Source organism: Meriones unguiculatus, chromosome 11, assembly GCF_030254825.1.
Source record: "Meriones unguiculatus strain TT.TT164.6M chromosome 11, Bangor_MerUng_6.1, whole genome shotgun sequence".
Taxonomy (NCBI): domain Eukaryota; kingdom Metazoa; phylum Chordata; class Mammalia; order Rodentia; family Muridae; genus Meriones; species Meriones unguiculatus.
Window position 1 is genome coordinate 47,047,232 of NC_083359.1, and position 21,199 is coordinate 47,068,430.

Genomic DNA, 21,199 nt, shown 5'->3' on the forward strand with positions numbered 1-21,199 from the left:
CTTCCTGATTTTTGTCCTGGTTTTTATGTGATCTGAGTTCTGACTGCACATGTGTTTGATGCAAATAAAAGAATCTCAGGGCTATTTCAGAGATCAAAGCAGTCAGCTGCTTTGCTTTATAAATGGAGAAAGTGAGACTATGAGGTGATGGTAAAGCCAGGGCTCAAATCCAGGTCATTGAACTTAAGCTGAGGCTCCTAGGTGTGCAAAGCCTTCTCAGAAACCTCATGGCCGTGCTTACGGCACTTGTTTCCTTGTCTGTAGATGCGTCTGAGACCCACACAGCTCAGGGTGTTCTAAGCAGTGTCTGTTGGACCACAGGGTGCTGAGGACATTACAAAGAAGATGTCATAAATCTCAGTAATTCAAGAATAGATGGGGTACCTATCTTCCAGAGAGATGAGACTTCTAGAGATGTCGTATGTAGGAAAGTAGGGCAATGACATTATCATCCTCATCATGCGAATATATTTAACAATGAAAAAATTAAGAAACACGGTATAAAAGGGAGGAAAGGGGCCTCTAGCTGAGGCAGAGCTGATACTTAAAAGGCAGTAGTGGGAGAATGTGAATATAGATACAGTACTCGCAGCTAGGTCTTGGGACAGTTCCGGGGAAGCAGTTCTTTATCTGAGGGTTTGGAGCCAGACATCATACCATACCCCCCCAAAAAAAAATCCCGAATAATTGAAAGTGGAAGCTAAGGGATGAGGATGTAGTTCACAGTGAGCTTACATAAGACGCACAAAGTCCTAGGTTTGATCACTAGATGAACACGGTTGCTGGTGTTCCTGTTTACTCAGCACTTGAGAGGTAGAAGCAAGAAGATCAGAAGTTCAAGACTGTATTCCATTACATGGAGAGCTGAAGGTCAGCCTGGGATATATGAGACCATGTCTCAATAAGAATGTAGGTCAAATGTAGTAACCCATACCTATGCTTTCAGCCCTTGGGAAACTGAGTCAAACACTATGAGTCTTGCTTAGGCAACAGTGAGATTCTATTTAAAAAATAAATAAGTACATCATAAATAAATGTGTCATTACATAAGTAAATAAAGTAAACTAAAATAGGAGAAAAGGTGATAGAATTATTCTGTAACTTCAAGGTAAATAAATATTTTTATATGAAGAATTATAACTCAAAAATTAAAAGTCATAGTAATGATTACTATATTTGACTACTGAAATTAAAATAAGCATGAAAGAAATATCTCCCATAGGATAAGAAAATGAAGAACTGGTTAAAAAAATACTTTCTTTTCAAAAAAAAGAATTACTGATGACTATTAGTTACATATAAAAATATGTTCAAATTTGTTGACAATAAAAATATAAAATTAAATTAAAAATATACAAAATAAAATAGATGTCAGTGCAAACTTTCCTTAAAAAGAACTGTCTAGAAGGTTAACTGGAAACTGTACTGGTAACAACCTTGGAGAAACAGACTCTCTTTTACAAAATAAATACACATTTCCTTTGAAAAGAAATTCGTCAGCATCTGCCAAAGTTATAGTTATAAAGTCTTTGACCAACTATTTCAAGAAATTAATGAAACATGTGTGGGTAGTCTCTGTTGGGACATTATTTGCGGAGGCAAAATACTGGAGACAACCTAACTCTCTAATAGGGCACAAGATAACTACAACAATGAAAGCCTATGCATTCACATAGCACAGTCTGGAAGATGCCAGGGGATAGAAGATAGAGTAAATGTATTTGGTTGCTATGGAAAGAGGGTACTAGGCAAATGAAGAACATGGAAGGAGATTTTATATTTCATTTTATATTTCCTTTTTCATATATGTTATTTGTTTTGGGCAATATGGGGAATAAGCCTACTTCCTTTATACTCTACCATTGAACTATGTCCCCAGTCCTCTTTTTATTTATTTTTTCTCTGGAAACAGGGTTGCCAAGGGTGGTCTTGAACTCATTTTGTAAGGGCATGCCTCAAGTTTATGTTCTTCCTGCTCTTCCTGCCACAGAACTGGCCTAAGTATTATTAATTTTTTTTTAATTTTTGAACTATACAACTGTATTATCTATTTAAAACTTAGCTTATTCAAATAATTAACCATGGAGTCTGTTAAAAACACATGTCGTTTCTATCAGCTTTACCCCGTCAGAGCTTAACTCTTTAGGATGGAGCTTTCTCTACAGTTGTCACATAAGGAATAATTCATATCATTTTTGCTCTTGCTTCTGCATTTGAAATAACAGCCCAAAGCAGCTCTAACATGGGAGATCGAGTACAGAGCAGACCACCATCTGCCCAAGCTTTTCAAGATGGGTGTCATAATTATTACATGGCTTTCAAGAAACAATTTGTACAATTTGTAGCCTTGGCTGGTGTCTGCTTCTGTGCTTCTTTTTTGTACTGCATACTTTTTAAAAATTAAAGAAAATAACTCATTTTGATCTCTGGGTGACAAATAGGTAACAAGGAGGCAGACAGCCCTCAACCATGTCATCCATGCTGTGTTCATGATGCATATGGAGCAATGATATAGATATTTGTGGAAAGAACCCATAGAAAGAAAAATTACACCATGCTAAGTTTTAAAGTCATAAAAAAATCTTTTCTCTCATCTACTAAAGTTGAATATATCCACACTCCATGCCCCAGCAATTTCAAACTTAAAGGTATATGAGGAAAAGCATGTGCAAATAAAGGCACATACAAGAGCATCTTTAGAAGCGTGTCCACAGTACTCTAAACAGGACAGTACTCTTGCAATCACTGAGACTGAGAAGGGTAGGTAAACTTGTGAAGTGTGCCAACCACGAAACTCTATACAACAATGAGAAATGAGACCTAGGATTCAATGCTACAGTCTCACAATCAGAATGCTGTGCTAAAGAAGAAAGACTGAAAAGTAGAACAAATGGATTGATGTTATTTATGGGTTCTTTTTGTTTTGGTTTGGTTTTTGAGACAGGGTTTCTCTGTATAGTCTTGCCTGGACTCACTGTAGACCAGGCTGGCCTCAAACTCACAGAGATCCCCCTGCCTCTGCTTCCTGAGTGCTGGGATTAAAGGTGTGCACCACCAGCACGGGGCTTAATTTATGGGTTCTGTATCAGGAACTGATCTTCAGCTTCGGAAGTGTTTAAAAGGGTTGCTGGTGTTAATGATGACATGGATGGCTACTGCTAGGAATCACTAACCTTTAATACCAGTTAGAACACAGCCATCAAAATTATGTCTTTAATATCTAACTGTTTTGTGCTTTTATTGTACATTTAAAAACTTAAAAAAAAATCATTCCAAGCCAGAACAAGCCATGTGTGAGTTTTGGATAAGTCATGGTCTTAACTTCTGAAGAAATGTTTTTCCTGTCTGTGCTAAAATACCAATCAAATTCCAAACATAGGCTCTCTGCAAACATTCCTGAGGAATTCTGCAGTAGTCTGGTTTAGTTTGACACTGTAGAGGGGCTTCTTAGTCCCCAAAAAAGTAAGAAGCAAGAGGAAGCAGCTACCAAGCTGTGAGGAGCCTGTACCTGCAGTCACGTGTCATGCTCAGAAACCCCAGATGACTGAGATTTCCTACCAAAGCTAATTTTCTAGATAATCAAAACTTCTCTCATTATAAAACTCCTTCATTTAAAATCATTTTAATGGAATCCTTCTAAATTGTATTTCACACATCCCTGACTTTTTGAATGTGCACAAATGGAATTTAACCTTTGCAACAAATGACAGCAATAACAATAAGTACCATCTTATGCCAGGTGCTACCCCAAGCGCTCTATCTAACATATCCGTCCATCTTATTTGTCACAGAAGTCTTATGAATTAGTTCTTCTGATTATTTCCACCTTAAGTATGAGGTTCAGGGTGGTTAAATAAAGGTCACACACACACACACACACACACACACACACACACCACAGTGAACAGTGGGAAAAGGCAGTGACTGTCTCCAGAGCCTGAGCTCATGACCCTAAGTGTGGGATTTTTACTTCTTTTATGTGTAGGGGTATTGGGATGGGTGCACTCATGTGTGTCATACACATGCGGCAGCCAAAGGGCAGTATCAGGGAAGTTTTCTCCAGCTTATTTGTTGAGATTGGGTCTCTCCCAGGCCTGGAGTTCACCAACTGGACTAGGCTGGCTAGCCAGGAATCTTCCTCTCACCAACATCACCACCACCACCCACTGGGATTTCAAGGAAATGCCTCCATACCAGGCTAGTTTTTTTTTTCCTTAAGCATAGGTTCCTTCAGCCCAGGTCCAGGTATGCATGTCCGCGTGGCAAATGTCCTAACCAGCTGAGCCAGCTCCCCAGCCTATGCTCTCTTTTCTGTGTGCCTGGACATGCACTTGTATGTGCAGATGCACTTGCCTGTGAGAGCATGTGTGGAAACCAGAGACTGACCTGACTCTAGCTGCTTCTGAATGCTAGATATGTCAACATCAGAGACCAATATTGAGCCTCAGATTCGGCACCAGTCCCCAGGGTGACTGCAATCTGGTGGCAGGTTGACTACACTGGACCACTTCCTCCATGGAAAGGACAATGCTCTATCATTACTGTAGTAGATACTCATTCTGGTTATGGATATGCCTTCCTTACATGTAATGCTTCTGCTCAAACAGCATCCATCATTATGGTATTCCACATAGTATTGCTTCTGACCAAGGAACACATACCACAGCTATAGAATTGCAACAATGAGCCCATGATCATGGAATGCACTAGTCTAACCATATTCCCCACCATGCTGAAGCATCTGATGAAAGATAGAATGGTCTTTTGAAGACACAGTTAAAGAGCCAATTGAATGGCCCAGCCTGGAGGACTGAAGAAGTGTTTTCAAAAATCCAGTGTATGCTTTCAATCACTATACAATATATGGCATGGTTTCTTCTGTAATAGGGATCCATAGGTCTGGGAATCAAGAGGTCACAAAGGTAATATTTCCATTCACTATCACCCCTACTCAACTTCTAGGAAAAGTTTTGCTTCCTATTCCTGAGATCTTAACATTTGTTGGCCCAAAAGTTGTGAACCCAGTGGTGGGAAGTGTTCCTCTCAGGAAGCACAGCAAACATCCATGGGACTGGAAGCTCAGAATTCCCCCAGCCACTTCGAGCTTCTGATGCCCTTATGCTAACAGGCTAAGAAAGGAATAACAGTGTTAGGAGGGGTGATTGATCCATATTGCCATGAGAAAATTGGATTTTCCACAATGGAGATAAGAAAGATCATGTCTGGAGTATAGGACATCCTTTAGGGCGTCTCTTGGTGCTACCAAGTCAACGGGAAACTACTAAAGCCTAATCTAGGCAACATGACTAAGGGCACAGACCCTTCAGGAATGAAAAGATGGGCCATAACTCCAGGAAAAGAGTAAAGACCCAAAGAGGAGCTTGTTGAGGGTGAAGGAAATACAGGATGGGTAGCAAAGGAGGTAGTTATAAATACTAGGTAAGGCCACGTGACTTGTTGCAGAAATGCATGCAGATTATAGCAGATGTGTTTCTGCCATAGTTTGTTAAGAATGTATTTGCACAGATGTTTTTGTTTTCCTTCCTCAATTTCTTCAGCACATAATATAAAATCAATAAGGAGAATGTGTTATCATACTTGAGCTTGGGATACTGAAAGACTGTCCCTTAAGGGACAATGCCACCTATTCTAAAATTTATAATATATCTACACTTGTAAAAGTGATAATTATATCATGTTGGGCATAATTATGATAGGGTTATTGTTTTCATTTGTAAATGAAAGCATGACATAAAGAGATATGATTCTGTGTCAAGTTGAGGAGGTATGGATTTGTAATGGCTAATTTTGGTTGTCAACTTGACTATATCTGGAATTAACTAAAATCCAAATGGCTGGACATTTCTATGAAGATTTTATTTCTTTTTTTAAATAATTTCTATTTTTTATATTAATCACAGGTTATTTACTTTGTATCCTAGCTGTAGCCCCCTCCCTCAATCCCTCCTAATCCCACCCTTCCTCCCTTATCTCCTCCCTGCCCCTTTCCAAGTCCACTGATAAGGGAGGTCCTCCTCCCCTTCCATCTTACCCTAGCTTATCAGGTCTCTTCAGGACTGGCTGCAATGTCCTCCTCTGTGGCCTAGCAAGGTTACTCCTCTCTTGGGGTGGGGGAGGTCAAAGAGCCAGCCATTGGGTTCATGTCAGAAATAGTCCCCATTCCCCTTACTAGGTACACACTTGGATACTGAGCTACCATGGGCTATATCCAAGCAGGGGTTCTAGATTATATCCATGCATGGTCCTTGGTTGGAGAAACAGTCTCAGAAAAGACCCCTGTGCCCAGATATATTTGGTCCTTGTAGAGCTCCTGTCCTCTCCAGGTCATACTAACTCCCCCTTCTTTCATATGATTCCCTGCACTCTGCCCAAGGTTTGGTTATGAGTCTCAGCATCTGCTTAGATAGACTGCTAGGTAGAGTCTTTCAGAGGCCCTACGCAGTAGGCTCCTATCCTGTTACTTGTTTTCTCCTATTTCCAGTGTCCATCCCATTTGTCTTATTTTATTTCTTAATTAAACCATTTTTGTAAGTTGGAAGACCCACTTTTAATCCAGATCTTTTGAGGTGAGAAGACATACCTTTAATCTAAGTTACACTTTTTTCTGGCAGCCTATATAAAGGACATGGAAGAGGGAAGCTTGCTGCCTTTGCCGCCTTGCTTCTACTGGCAGGCATATACTGAAGACCAGCTGAGACATCCCACCTCATGGAATGAACAATTACTGTATTCTTGGATCTTCCATTGATAGACAGCCATTGTTGGACTAGCTGGACAAGAACCTATAAGCCACCATTCTAATAAATTTCATACATATAGTAATCTCATAGGTAGAATTAATATATATTCATTCATTTATACACACACACACACACACACACATACACATACACACACACATGTGTGTGTGTGTGTATTCATCTCCAGTTCAGTGTATGTAGGATGAAATCTTGGACTTCCGCATTCCAGACACAGACTTTGCCTCTGAGCATCATCTCCGGCCACCTTCATCAATATTGTACAGTCAAGCTGTTACCAGTATTTGGCCATCCTTAAAATAATCTAATAGAAATCTGTTTTCATTTTTTTAAGCTCTCAACCTTTTTAGGTCTTTCTACTTATCTAAAATATCCCATGGAGTTAGATCAACTTCTTTATCAGTTTAAGGAACTTCTCAGGGTTTTTTCTTTTACTTTCTTTTTTTTTTTTTCTTTCGAATTTCCATACTTTCTCTTATCAGGAAGTCCATGATGCTCATCAGATTAACACAAACACTCCTCTGCTGGGGGCCATCTAGCCTGCAGTATCTCTTTAGAAAACCTCAGGTTCTCACAGATAAGCACAGAGGTATGCAGAGTCATTTTCTGTGAGTTTTTAGCACTGATGCCTGCAGAGAAGAAGGAGCCATTGTCCTTACCCCGTCTTCAGGCTGACCAAGGCGTCCTCAACTCCCCTCTGGTTGAATTTGGTCATGTACTGGTGCATATAGGGGTAGTTGTTCCGAATATTCCTCTCTGTACTTCCATTGGGTACTGTCCCAAATCGGAAAGGAGGGGAATAGTCATGCGGTCTCTGAAACTGGAGGGGGTGTTAGGGGAAGAAAAGGTGAAGGGAAGAGAAAAGAAACAGTGAGTATTTGTACAGTGACAGAAGTTCAGCATGGAACAGTACAGAAAGGTGAAAAAGATCCTTTCAGGCGTTCTTTGTCCTCAGTCACACCTTTCGTGGGTCTGTGATCTCCAGGAAGGTGGAAACAGTGTCTGGCTTTCATTTTTATTTCCATTTTCTATTCTATTTCCCAGACCTGAGAACAGGGCTTGCTCTGTTGCTCAATGAATATTTTCTGGGGTTATCTTACTTGTGCTATTAAAGAGACTAGCACCATGCTAGGCATACAGTTGACATAAAGATATGCAGAAGAAGTTAAGGGTGTACTAACTATTCAAGCTCTTTTATCTGTTATACAACAAAGTTTTTTTCTTTCTGTGATTACTATCAATCATACCTTGCTCTCAACTCCAGAAAATGACTGTATACTATCACTCACTTATCCTCCATTCTTTCATTCATTTACACAGGCAGTATTTGTGGCATCCTAACAGTTGCCAGCCATAATGCATGGCTCGTGGCAGACTCAGGGACAGTTTGTAAGCCAAAACCTCCACTGACCTTGCTTCCTCTCAGGTTTGCATGGAAGTTTTCTATGATCCATAATTTTTCTTGGCTAACTGGCTGATATAACCTGTCCATAGTTTGTGCACGTGCATTTACATATGTGTCCACTGTGCTTGTATGCATGCATGTACATGTGTGTGCACATGTGTGTGTGTGTCCATGCACATGTACATGGATGTATGTTCATGTGTGTGCAGGTGCTCATGTGTGTACCTTCATGTTCAGGGCAGATGTCAACCTTAGACATCATTCCTCAAGACAAAATCCACTTTGTGTTTTGAGGAAGGGTCTCTCACTGAACCTGGAACTTCTCAGATAGTTTAGTCTGGATGGAGTTCTGGAAGAAGACACTTGGCTGACTGAGCTGTCTCTCCAGCCCTATGTTCCCAGATTTAAAACATTCTATTAGTATAACATTAATTGCACAGCGTAGCAGGTTTCATTAGAACATTTCATGTATGTGTATAAATGAACTTAGACCATGTTTTAGGGGATTCAACACGATTAGAAGTCAATTGATGTAATCTACACCCTAGAAAGACAATTCTCCTTAGAGGCAGGACAGGAAGGTGTCAAGAGAATTAGCTGAGACTGTCACATCCCAACTTGGAACCATGGATAAGTGGCTCATTTTTCTCAACCAGATCTACGCTGTAGGTGTCCCGAGTTTTCTGCTGGAGTGATCTCTGGCGAGACTTCCCCCCAGCCAGGCACCCGGGCAAGCAGAGAGGCAGCTGTGGCTCCAGTGAACATAGGGTGGAACAGAGCCTCTGATGTCAGTGGCACCACAGAGCAGCAAGGGCATCACAGGGTCCGGATCAGGAAAGCTCCTCTCTGCTCCTCAGCTCCCGTGGTTTGGAGCAGTCCATGAAGCCCGCTGAGCCTGTCTCTCATATCTATACACTATGCAGGGCTTTGGAAATTAGTCATGACATGCTTGAAATGCCATATAATTTGGTTGCTTCATGAAGAACATATTACATGTTTCACACTGGTCATATATGTGTTGTTCTTGGAAACTGTCATCACTCAGCATAGCTTTAGCCTGTCTCCTTCCAGTAGGCAAACATCAAATCTTTTCTTAATTATCTTTTATCTCTATTCAGTCTGAGGACTGGCCTGAAGGTCATATAAGTGTCTAAGCCATGGTTTGCATTTATGATGGAGGAGATAGACACAAAGATAAGAAATATGATTTTCAAAATAAATTCAGTGATTAACCAGGTCATTTCTCCAGCCTATATTCTTATGAAGCCAAAGCTACAGACTGGTAAAGAAGAGTCTCCCATGACTAAATTAGAAATACCTAGTAACTAGGATCTCAATTCCTAGTATGCTCTTCAGTGAGTGAATCATGTGTGTACAGGTGCATCTGTACCTGAGGTCAGAGGGTGATGTCCAGTGTGGCTCCTCAGGGGCCATCCACCTTTTTGGAAACAGAATCTCCAGTAGTCTGGAACTTTCCAAGCATGCCAGGCTAGCTGGCAAGTGAGCTGCAAAGACCATCAAGGCAGCCCCTCCTAGCACTGGGATAACAAGCAGGCACCACCATGCCTGGCCTTTTTAACATGGGTCCTGAGGATCGAACTCAGGTCCTAGGGCACTACAAGACAAGACCCTTAACAGCCAAACTATCTCTGTAGCACATACCACATGCTTCTCGAGGGGAGACCAAACAAATGTTGTCTTCAGCAAAGGAAAGATTGGTCAGAGGTTTCCTTATCTGGACTGTGAGCTACCTCAAGGCACCATGACTGTGAGAAGAACACACAGGTAGGGAGCTCCCCTACCTGAGTCCAGCCTAAATCCCTGCATGGGTAGTTGCAGAGTCCAACTCTGTAAAATAACTTTCCAGGCTCCGGAAGTGGAACAGTTTGAATGAGTAGTGATGACAATGACAAGAAGTAGGAGAAGAAAAGAGAACAGGGAGGACGGAGGAGTGCAAAGAGGAAGTGGGAAGGAGGAAGTAACATGTAAGTAATCTACCACACATGGTGAGAAGATTATCCCTAATCCTCACACCCACCTTGCCAGAGCATAATTCCCATATTCCTTTGTCCAGAAATCAAGTGCTGAAAATAATAAGATATGGGACGTCCTCTGACCATCAGAGGCCAGGTCAGGATTTGAACTCAGGTCTACGTGATCCCAAACAAGATAATCTGCCTCTGAGAAGTGGATTTACTTGTCAGTGTGGTTCTCGGCATTTTTGAAAGGGTCCTCACCAACATCCCAGATTTCCTTTATTAAGGTCTCTGGAAGCTTCTTTCAGATCCGCCTACTTGTTATGTCTGCTCACGTTTATCTGAACACACCATGGGCTTCAAATGTGTTTCTTTCACAGCAAGCACTAGTTTAAAAGACTCTCAAACCTGAGCGGTCACGCAGGTATTCATGATTAAAACAACAAAGCAAAAACAACCCCCATGTACCATATTAAAACAAATTGATTCAATACAGATTTACATTTTGCAAACTTGCCTAATGTAGCTGCCCTTAATCTTCTAGGAGCATTTATATTATTTACCCAGAAATTTTCTCCTTATCGAATTGCATCACACATTTAATTAAAGGAGCTATCAGCTTGCATTCAACACTCTGCACATGGGAGCTGAGCTGGGTCCCATGGGGATGCAGCATCTGCTACTGAGTGCTTCCAAGCCAGAGAAGGTCAGCCACAAGATTGGTGCTTTAAATTTGTTTTCTCGAAAGCAGTCAAATTATTTAGACTCCAAACCATAATGCAAGGGATTTTGTTTTCTTTGTCTTTGAAAATAGAAACAAAGGAGCTCTGGAAATGGCTTGGTAGGTAAGATATCCACTGCACAAACTTGAGGGTCTGAATTTGAATTCCCAGCACCCATGAAAGAGTTGAATGTGAAGGCGTACACCTATAACCCTAGGACTGGGGAAGGGAGAAGGGGCTGGAAACAGTGATCCCAGGGGCTTGCTGAACTTAGTCAAGCCAGTCTACTCCAAAGAGTGAGATCCTGGTTCTATAAGAGGTCTTGTTTGAAAAGCATTATATGGAGAGTCACTGAGGAAGATAATTTGCATTTGACCTCTGACCTCTATGTGCACTCTCAGGAGCATGACAGAAGGCAAAACAGATTTCAACTGAGTTTGTGGAAGAGTCTCCCATTCAGAGTAGAGTTCCCTCCTGCCTTCCCCAATCCCTTCCTCTAGGAATTGCATCTTTGACCCTGTCATATGAAGTCATTGAATTGCTATTCAATAACTTGTATCTATAGAAACTTCAAAGAACTTGAAATTGACATAGTTTTCCTCAACTTGACATAAACCTAGACAAGCCTTGGAAGGGGAGATCTCAACTGAGGAATCTCTTCCTTCAGATTGGAATGTCTGAGGGGCATTTTCTTAATTGCTAATCAATGTAGGAGGCACTGCTTCACGCCGAGAAGGAGGTCTTGTAGATAAGAAGGTAACTAAACATGAGTTTAGAAGCATCCTCCATGGTCTCTGCTTCCATTCTTGCCTCTGGGTTCCTGCCTCCAGCTCCTGCCTTGGCTTTTTGTGGTGACAGATAAACCTTTTCCTACAAATGTTGTTTTTGGTCAGTGTTTTGTCACAGAAAGAGAAAGCTAATAAATACAAAGGCACATGCACAGCTCCAGCATCTTTTGACCTTCTCCAAAAGGGTGAATCCTAGATTCAGAGTAGTCCCAGCAGGCAGTGAGGTAAGGTGATGTAGTTAGTACTAGTAGAAAGGCAATAGATATATAATTTTTCTGCCTCTAGATGTGATACTTCAGTGGCCTGTAGATGCCACTTGCTTTAGATTTTCCAATCTAAACCATGAGCCAAAACTTCAGATGAAAATGACTTGTGATGATAGACTCCACTGTAAACCAAACTGGGAGATAGGGTGTTAAAAGGGGGTGGGAGGCTGGATGAGGGTCTGTCTGTTGGTCCAACAGAGGAAAAGTCCATGTCACTGATTCTGAAGAGTCTGCTTGCCTTCAGTTGTTCATCTGAAAAGAGAGGGAGACCTGGGCCTTTGTACTGCTCATACTGATTTTAAGTGACCTCAGTGGTACTGTTGCAGTGTTGAAGGCCCTTGCTATGAGCCCTTATCAGCAGTGCACTCAAAGAGTAGGCAAAGGTGCTAGGGACACAGATCTAAAGAAATTCCAGTGGACTCAAGAGAGGAGTACTCATGTCTAACATAGCATTCTTGCATTTATGAATTTGGCCAATACTTTGATAGCAACCCCCTCCCCAGGTGCTTTAATGCTATAAAAAGAACTTTTCTACCAGAGCCTGGAGGGGCAGGCCTCCAATTCCAACTACTCAAGAGACTGAAGCAGAAAGACTACAAGTTCAAAGCTTGTCTGGTCTACAGAATGACTTCATAGCCAGTATGGGCAATGAAGTGAGACCCAGTCTCAAAGCAGAAAGAAAAATGAGGTCTGAGGATGTAGTGGCAGCATGCAAGTGACCCTCAGTTCAGTCACATTACTGAAAAGAAATCAAAGAAACAGACAGACAAACTGACTGACAAACTCTGAGCCCTCTCCTTCCTGAGGCAATTTTAGCCTTATCAACTTAACCCCTTGAGATCCTTCCCTGCTCCAAACTTCCCTTTTCTCTGATGTTTACTTGTTCATTGTTACTTATTCCTACTAAAAATTATAGTTTCTCCAGGGCTCTGACTCAGTCTGCCAAGTTCATCCCAGTAGCCAGGAAAGATCTCTCTGAACGCTTGATAATTTCTCTCCAACCTGAAATTCAAGGAACAGTGACTACAAAAAGATGAGGGCAAAAACGGTCAACACAGGGGACCCAGGAAGCCCAAAGGCACCAGGCTGGAAATGAGCTTGGAGTGTGAGGGAATGGGGAAGGGAGCTTTGGTGAGCAAGACAGAGGGGGTGAATGGGAGGAGGTTGGAACAAAAGGGCATCTAGTGTAGCTATGTGAGTAGCTTTGCAGTCCTCTAAGAGAGGATAGGCACTCTTCGGTGACCTTTGCGAAGGTGACTCCATCTTTGACCTCTCGCTGTCTCTCCATTTCTAGGACACTGTGTACCTCTTTCTCCAAGAGTGTATGCTATGGATAAGCTGCAAAAGCTTTTCATGGACTGATTTTCTACTCAGCAGTTTGTTGATGAATGCTGAAAGGGTAGATGCAGACTTATGTCAACAAGATGCGACAGGGAGGTTTTATAAAGAGACAAATTATCCTCACACACGAGACAGAAAATCTCTGCCACGATGCAGGCTCAGCACTGCTGAGTTTAGCAAGTCGAGATTTGTTTCCTGAGCTAAAATTTCAATAGGAGAACGAACCCACTTTAACTCTCTTCATCCTCTGTGTCAGTTTCTAAAGAGTCACTCAAACCCCTATCCCTCTCTGGGATTCAGTACAGGATGGGGAAAGCAGGGGCTCTGGTGCCCAGCTTACTGAGGTGGGGTGTCACAGAGCACCTAAGAAGAATCAGAGGGTGATAGAAACCTCCATGCTCATTCCACAGACTTGGAAGTGCCCCTGACCAGCCTGGCTTGATTGTACAGTGAATAACAGATCAAATAATTGTGTCTCTGGATAGAACTTATAGATGACTTTTTAAAAATGCCATATGCCAGGAATCCAAGGCATGCCATGTATACAAAAGGCAGGAAGTGCCTATAACCCTTCTCCCAGCGTTTCTTCTTGTCCTGGCATCACAACCTCCTCAGTATCAAATCCCTGAGGAGATGAGTTTCAGCCAGTGCTACAGGGTAATCTTGAGCTGCAGAGCCCCAGTAGAAGAATCCTTAAGGCCTTATAAAGGTGAGAAGCAACCACACAGAGAAGCTGGGATTGGGAATCCAGCCAGGCAGTGGGGTTTATGATGCCTTGTCTGCTTTATTTTATAAATATGCGTCCTACGAGGGAAAACTCCTACTTTTGAGTTATAGAGTCCAAGGACAGGCCCTTAAACACTCAAATCACCCCTTTTGAAGAGAGCAGTTAGAATGAAACCTCAGTCAGCAAGAAAATGAGGTCTCCTTACCTTCTTGTCACTGAGGCCTGTCACTTGGTCCACAAACTCCTCCTGGATCATGAAGGCAGCCAGGTTAGCTGTGTAACTGGCCAGAAAGATGACAGCAAAGAAGGCCCACACCGACACCATGATCTTGCTGGTTGTGCCTTTAGGATTCTGAACAGGCACAGAATTGTTGAAGACCAGGCCCCAGAGGAGCCATATAGCTTTTCCAATGGTAAAAGAAGGCCCATGGGGAGCTGCAAGTAGCAGAAAAAAACAGTCACAGCAATTCCTCAGAGTGCACACTCTGTGCGTGTGCGTGCGTGTGTGTGTGTGTGTGTGTGTGTGTGTGTGTGTGTGTGTGTGAACTGTGGAGGTTACCAGTTGCACTAGAGGGCTAGAAGATAAAAGCATCTCAGGGCGATGTCTTCCATTGTCCCCAGAATCCTACTGCAGTCAACTTCTTTTCTGCTTTAAGATAATTAGCATTTTCCTCACATTTCTATCTAACTGGATTTTACCACATTTCTTAAAAAGAAAATAGTTATGCAAAATGGGGGTTTCCATGAAAAGTGGTGCTAGGACATGTTTTTAAATTTGGATTTGATTTCCATTTGGGGAAACCTAACTCCTTAAAAAATGTAAAGGAGAGCTTGAAGGAAAAAGAATTGGGGGTAGGTTTGATCAAAACATATTACATGCACTTATGAAATTCTCAAATAATTAAAAATACATAAAGTAAATGTAAAGGAAGCCTACAGAAGTATGTACATGGGGGGTGGGGAGGTGTTCACCACTGGTGGTCCCTAAGAGCCACCAATGTGGCAGGAGCATGCTTGGGATCTAATTCAGTTGTCCCTGGAAATTGCTCCTGTTCAAATTCATGTGTAAAGTGTGCACAATATACAAATCAAACTCCTTCCAAATGGAGGCAGTCAGGAACAGAATACAGCCTAATTCTTCCAACATCATCCTTCACAGATGGGAGATATTTCATTGCGGTCACAGAGAGTGAACTGACATCACATCACTTCCCTGCACTCTCTGTCTCCTCCCAGCACTGTGTCCCTTTTGAGATTCTTAAGTGTTCTTGTGACAGGCTTAACTAAGGAGGCAGAACAATATGTGGAAATTTATTGAGATGGGGCATATGAGGACGGTAAACCGCTCAAGTGAGGGTTTTCAAGACTTCATATCATTCCAGGAAGAAAAATCAATTTACGCACCCACTCTGAGAGAGAAAAAAGCCTTTTTTAAGCCAAAGGTTAATTTTTATGTCATTTAAGTAAATGAAGACATGACAAAATGATCTACAAGACCTCACTGGCAAAACTAGCCAGTGGACAATAAATGAAGTAGCAGAAGTGGGTTCTGTTGGATGGGAGTTCTGGAATCTGGGCAGGGACTTAAGAAGAATCCTTCTCCATTGGAGGCCAGACTCGCTCCCACATCCCCACAATGCCCACCGTGCAACCGTGTGAAGGAGAAAGCAGTTAAACCCTATAATTCTGTCTCCCCTGATTCTCTCTGCCTAGTTTTATGAATTTTCTGGACTTACTCTCAAGAGGTCAGGAACTCTGAAGTCATCATAGCTAGCTAACTTCATCAGCTACTTAATCACAGAAGGTTTGACCAGAAGTGACAACCATTTGGAAATCAGAGATAAGGGGATGAGAATGGGGTCCTAGGGGCACTTTGGTGAATTCCTGATTCATGAAAACCATTGCTGCACTGTGTAACTTACTCCATAGAGTACAGTGAAATGCGACAGAAAACATTTTGCAGAAAAACAAGGAGCTCTCATTTCCTGAGCTGTCACACGCACAGGAGCAGGATGCAGAGACCCTGGATGTAATGAGAAGCAAGCAGGGAAGAGGGAAGGGTTGTATATTAGATTAGTTGGGGGTTTTATGGCTTTCTCATGATAATCTTCTATTGCATTCTTTGGCCAAGGGAGAAACCAGTGTAGAAAATAATCTTCGGATCAGTTTTATTCTCCATGATGTGGATGGTGATAATGTGTCTCTATCTCATAGCCCTTTCTCAAAGTCTAAACTGCCCTAATCTTTTTTTGTTTATTATTCTTTGAAATTTCATAGGTGTATACTATGTATTTTTATTATATCCATCCCTTAGTCCCCCTCCTCAAACTGCCCAAGGGTAACCCCCATTCACCCCATCGCATCTCCCTCTTTACTTCATGTCTCCCATCATTCATTTGTTTGTTTGTCTGTCTGTCTGTTTATGTTTGTTTCCATTGCTGGGAGTGGAGTCCAGGGCCGTGAATGTACTGGGCAAGCACTCTGCCATTGAGCTGCATCTTCAACCCTTCTGAAAGATCTGTTGAAACTTGCCCAGACTAGCCTAGAACTTGCTTTGTAACCCAGATGACCTTGAAGTTGCACTTCTGCCTTAGCCCCTAGAGTACCTGAGATGACAGTGCTGTGCCATCAGGCTTGGTTTCATTTTCTGTCTCTTAGACATGTCAGGATGGCTTCCAGCTCCACACTTTTCTGTTGGCTGCTGTTGTTACTTGAATGCTCTTTTCTGTTTCTCTCACAACTAAATTCTTCCTCTAGATCTCAGCTGACCATCGCTGATCCTGAATACTCTCTTCCTCATCTTAGCATCCTGTCTAAAGCAGCGTCACATCCCTCACCATCACATGTGTCTGCAATTTTCTACTGTGTTTCCAGCTAAGTCCTAAAGTCCATGAAAGTCAGGCTGCCTCCATCTGATTCACCTTGTTGTCTCCTGCCTGCATGGGGCTTGGCACAGAGAACATACCCAGTAAATGTCCATACAATGATTGTATGTACATGCAACTGCATACTCTGATGGTGAAAGTCCTGTTTCAGCCTAATGTGATCATCACAAGGAATCACCCAGCCTCCACTGTGTTGAAGGCTCTGTCACATTCACTCCTCACTTAAACACACCTTCAAAGTTTGGGAGATGGCAAGCATGATGTGCACTGCTCTTCAGCAGCTAAGAGGTAGAAAGATTTTAATGGAACAGTGCCACTAATAAACTCCTATGACCTCTTGACTGCTTCCAGTATTAAATCTTTCAAGTTAAAAGTGTATGTTTTGAATTAAAGGGTGTTCTGTTCTGGAGGAATATTTGAGGCACCAAGTTCTTCAAGTTTTTGTGGTGGGAGTAGCAAACAGGGAAGCCTTGCACATGCTAGGCAAGTGCGGTGGCTCTGAGCTCCACTTCTGTTCTCACGTCACTTTCACTTTGGGGGAAAGGAATTTGATAATGATGATGTTATCATCTTTCTGCTAACCTTCACTTATGGAGGTGCCATACATTAAGGAAATCTACTCAAAATGATGTGATGTGCTTAGCAAGCCTCTTAGTGAGTTAAAACCAATGAATACCTTTAAATTGTACTTTCTGTCTACCGATTCTTCTTTTATCAAGTATGGTACATGACAATCAGATGCCATCAAGGGGAGAATTTAACACTGAGGAAATATACCACTTTATAGTCACATTTGTTGTCAAACTAATGCAAATATGATTCACTAGTTTGAAGAATGTTCTTCAAGTAGAATCTATCAGGTCATTTTATTTGCTTAGATTGAAATTGAGACTTGCTGTGATTTTAATACTTCTTTTGATCTACATTTTAAAAATGAATTGCGAAACTCTCCAACTCTTTTTTTCTCAACAAACTGAATATCAATGATTTTTACCTAACCACTATTGACTTTGAATTATAATAAGATTAAAATGTTTCATGCTTAAATCCTGTTTTAAGTTAAAGTAAATAGATCACACTTGTCATATCAACGTGTGCCAAGACTATTGCTATGTGGCGTAAAGTACTCTAAAACTAAAAATATCTGTGGGGTGTGAGTGTGTGTGTGTGTGTGTGTGTGTGTGCTATGCACAGCTCATGTACATGCATATGTGAAAGCCTGAGTTCAAACCAAGCATCTTTCCTCTGCCATTCTCCACCTTAATGTTTTGAATCTAGAGTTGGTGAACTGGCTGGAGAGACCAACAAGCAGTCCCCAGAACCTGCCTGTTTCTGTTCCTCTACCTCCAGTAGGGGGTTATGGCCACTCAGCATGGCAGCTGGTTTTCACATGGAACTGGACAAGTGAACTCAGGTCCTCATGCCTGCACAACACGTTGCACACTGGGCTAGCCCCAAGTGTGTAAGTAAGTAAGCCCCAAGACAGTAAGTATCCACTGTGTACAAGGCTCATGAAGGCTTCCTTACCTTTCCCTTTGGCTAAGTTTCTGTTGTATCCAACAGGACTGAAGTATTCAAAAACAAAGACGGCAATGGCAGAGACAATGAGCAGCATCACAAACATCATCACCCAGACAGAGGCGCTGAAGGGTTCTGTAGGGGAAGGCATAAGAGATAGGTGCAGAGTCAGTCAGGCAGTTCTTCCTCACTTCCAGCAGGAATTCCATCCACCCACCTGCAAGCTATGGAGACACTTGCTCTCATCAAATCTGATCATTCAAAAGAAGCTGGTCATTTTTATTCATACTTGAAACCATTCTTTATGAAATGATTTCAGATACTTTATATGACTGTACATAAGATGATAAAAATAGAGATGAGAATGTGACATTATACAAACCAGGTCAAGGATAATATAAGAAAAAAAGAATGATAAGATGAGAAGGAAATTGTTAGACTGCAAATAAACAGGCTGCATAATCACAGAACCATCTAAAAAACCAAAACAGAGGAGACCCAAAGAGCCAGACCCAAATAGATAGACTCTACAAATGCGTGGTTTTAATTTTTACTTTCATTTGTACTTTAATATACTAGTGGTGAGCATATGCGGGGAATTTCAGAAGTAGCAAGAAAATGATAACCTGTTATAAAGGATTATAAAACCATGGCATTGACAAGAATATTAGAAGGTCACAATTTACCACCGTCTGCCTTAGAGGGATGAGATCCTTGTGGCCTACAAATCTTACTGCTGTGGGTACTGGGCTTAAATATAATAGAAGGTCATTCAGAGATCTCACAGTTGTGGAATAATTCAATAAGACATCATTATAGAGCATAGGTGATGAAGTCTGGGATGAGAAGGTGTTTGCTTCTTTTACAAGTCACTTTAGTACTTCACTGTACATTAGAGTGGGCAGTAGGCAGGCATCTTCCTTTGCAGAAGTGTGTAGAACACAGGTTCTAAGTCTGACAACATTTTAGAAAGGTCAGAGAGCCTGTAAATAAATGAACGCTTCCATTTAACCTGATTGAGAATAGGAAAATTAGCTGATTAAGTTGTGTTATCATGCAGTTATGGATTAGGTTAGAAATTTTAACAGAAAAAAAAAACTTACCTCTCCAGATTATTACATGGTTGGGAGGATATCACCCATGGACACAAATTAACTGAAAGTCATTTTTTTTTTCCCAGAGGAAAACACTTTTGAGAGTAAAGCATATCACTTCATCATAAACACTTTACTGTTTTTTTGAGTTTTATGAACTTGGTAGTATCAGTCAAGAATAAAGTCTATGGGTCCTGACACACGCAATTTCCAGAGAGATGATTTTAATGTATAACAAGGAAGTAATGTGTCTAAGCCTTAATGATAGTGGATAATTCAGAGCCCGGAGCAAGTGTTTTGTGATGCAGTTACAATAGTTTGAATATGGTAAAGGGTAACAGGTGACAGAATAGCTTCCTGGTTTAACACAAAAAATGAGCTCAAGGAATCAAGACGCAACTGAAATTTGTCTTAGCTGATTTCAGCCTAAGTAATAAATAACATTACGTTCCTGGAATCACTGTAATGAGGTGCATCCAAGATGGAAGATAAGTACAGGGATAATTGGGAAATCAAAAAAGTATTTAATCATCAAGAATAAAGATGCTAAAGTAATTCTGCAAGTAGGATGTACTAATGGCAGAGCCTGTCTTGCTTGGGGTACATGAAAAGTGCACGAGTCTTCCTGGGGAAAGCCTTCTGCATTGCTTTTTAAATGCTACATACATACACCACATAGGGGATGAAATGACAGATCCCACAATTAAAACCAGAAATGATAAGGGTGATGTGCTGCTCACAGTGCTGAAAAAGCACCCCCAGTTATTAAAAGCACACTTACTAATTAACAGACATTTCTTTGTAAGACCTGATAACATCATAAAAAAAAATTAGTGTTAAATCACTACTGCATTCTGTTCATGTGGCAGAATTTTTAAGCCTGAAGCAGATTTGTTTGGCAGAATATATACTAGGCACTAACATACTGTCAGAAAAGTGATCAAAATGTTTTCTCACTTGAATGTGACATCATTAGTCTCAAGGCTTGTGGTCATGCCTCAGAGATCAAAAGTTCTCCTTGAGGAGTTTGTTTTTAAATATTATCAAGTTTTTATTTATTTATTTAGTGTGTGTGTGTGTACGCAAGTGTGCATGCATGTGTGCATACATGCCATGGGACACTTGTGTAGGTTATCAGACAACTTGTAGAAATCAGTTCTCTCTTCCCACCCAATGGGTCCCTGGGACTGAACTCAGTGGCTAGGCTTGGTGGTAAGCCATCTTATTGACCCAGTGCTCTTATTTTAATAGATGAAGTACCTGTTTGTGTCCTGCTACTTGCAGACAACACACACACACACACACACACACAGAGAGAGAGAGAGAGAGAGAGAGAGAGAGAGAGAGAGAGAGAGAACAAATATAAGTGAACTAGTCAACAGCATCTGAAGAGTGACCCAGAAACATCTTAAATAGCTTTGAGTTATATCGTCTGATGGTTTAAAACAGATTCAACATTCATCCATGGAGGAGTGGCTATGTGGGAGACTCCAGGTTAGCATTTGTATGGATCAAAGAATCTAACCTGCTCAGCAAGTTTTTAGAATTAAATGGATGGCAATATTATAAAAGACGTCATCTCTGTCCTTGAAGATCCGCTGGTTACGGTTTTGAACAAAACCTCAGCAGTATTACCTGACCGGCCTTTTCCCATGTAAGTTAATGAGTATGTGGAGGAAAAAGAATAGGAAATAACAC

The 21,199-nt window shown here is 41.4% G+C and overlaps 1 protein-coding gene across 2 annotated transcripts in view; it reads right to left on the reverse strand.

Moving 5' to 3' along the window:
• Positions 1–21,199, reverse strand: part of Grin2a (glutamate ionotropic receptor NMDA type subunit 2A) — a 420,942-nt gene that overhangs the window by 68,305 nt on the left and 331,438 nt on the right. For both annotated transcript variants that reach the window (XM_060364161.1, XM_060364162.1), the window contains exons 8-10: positions 18,417–18,542; positions 14,210–14,439; positions 7,439–7,599 (exon numbers count right to left, since the gene is read on the reverse strand). In XM_060364161.1, coding sequence (XP_060220144.1) covers positions 7,439–7,599; positions 14,210–14,439; positions 18,417–18,542 — 517 coding nt within the window. The remainder of the gene's footprint in view (positions 1–7,438; positions 7,600–14,209; positions 14,440–18,416; positions 18,543–21,199) is intronic.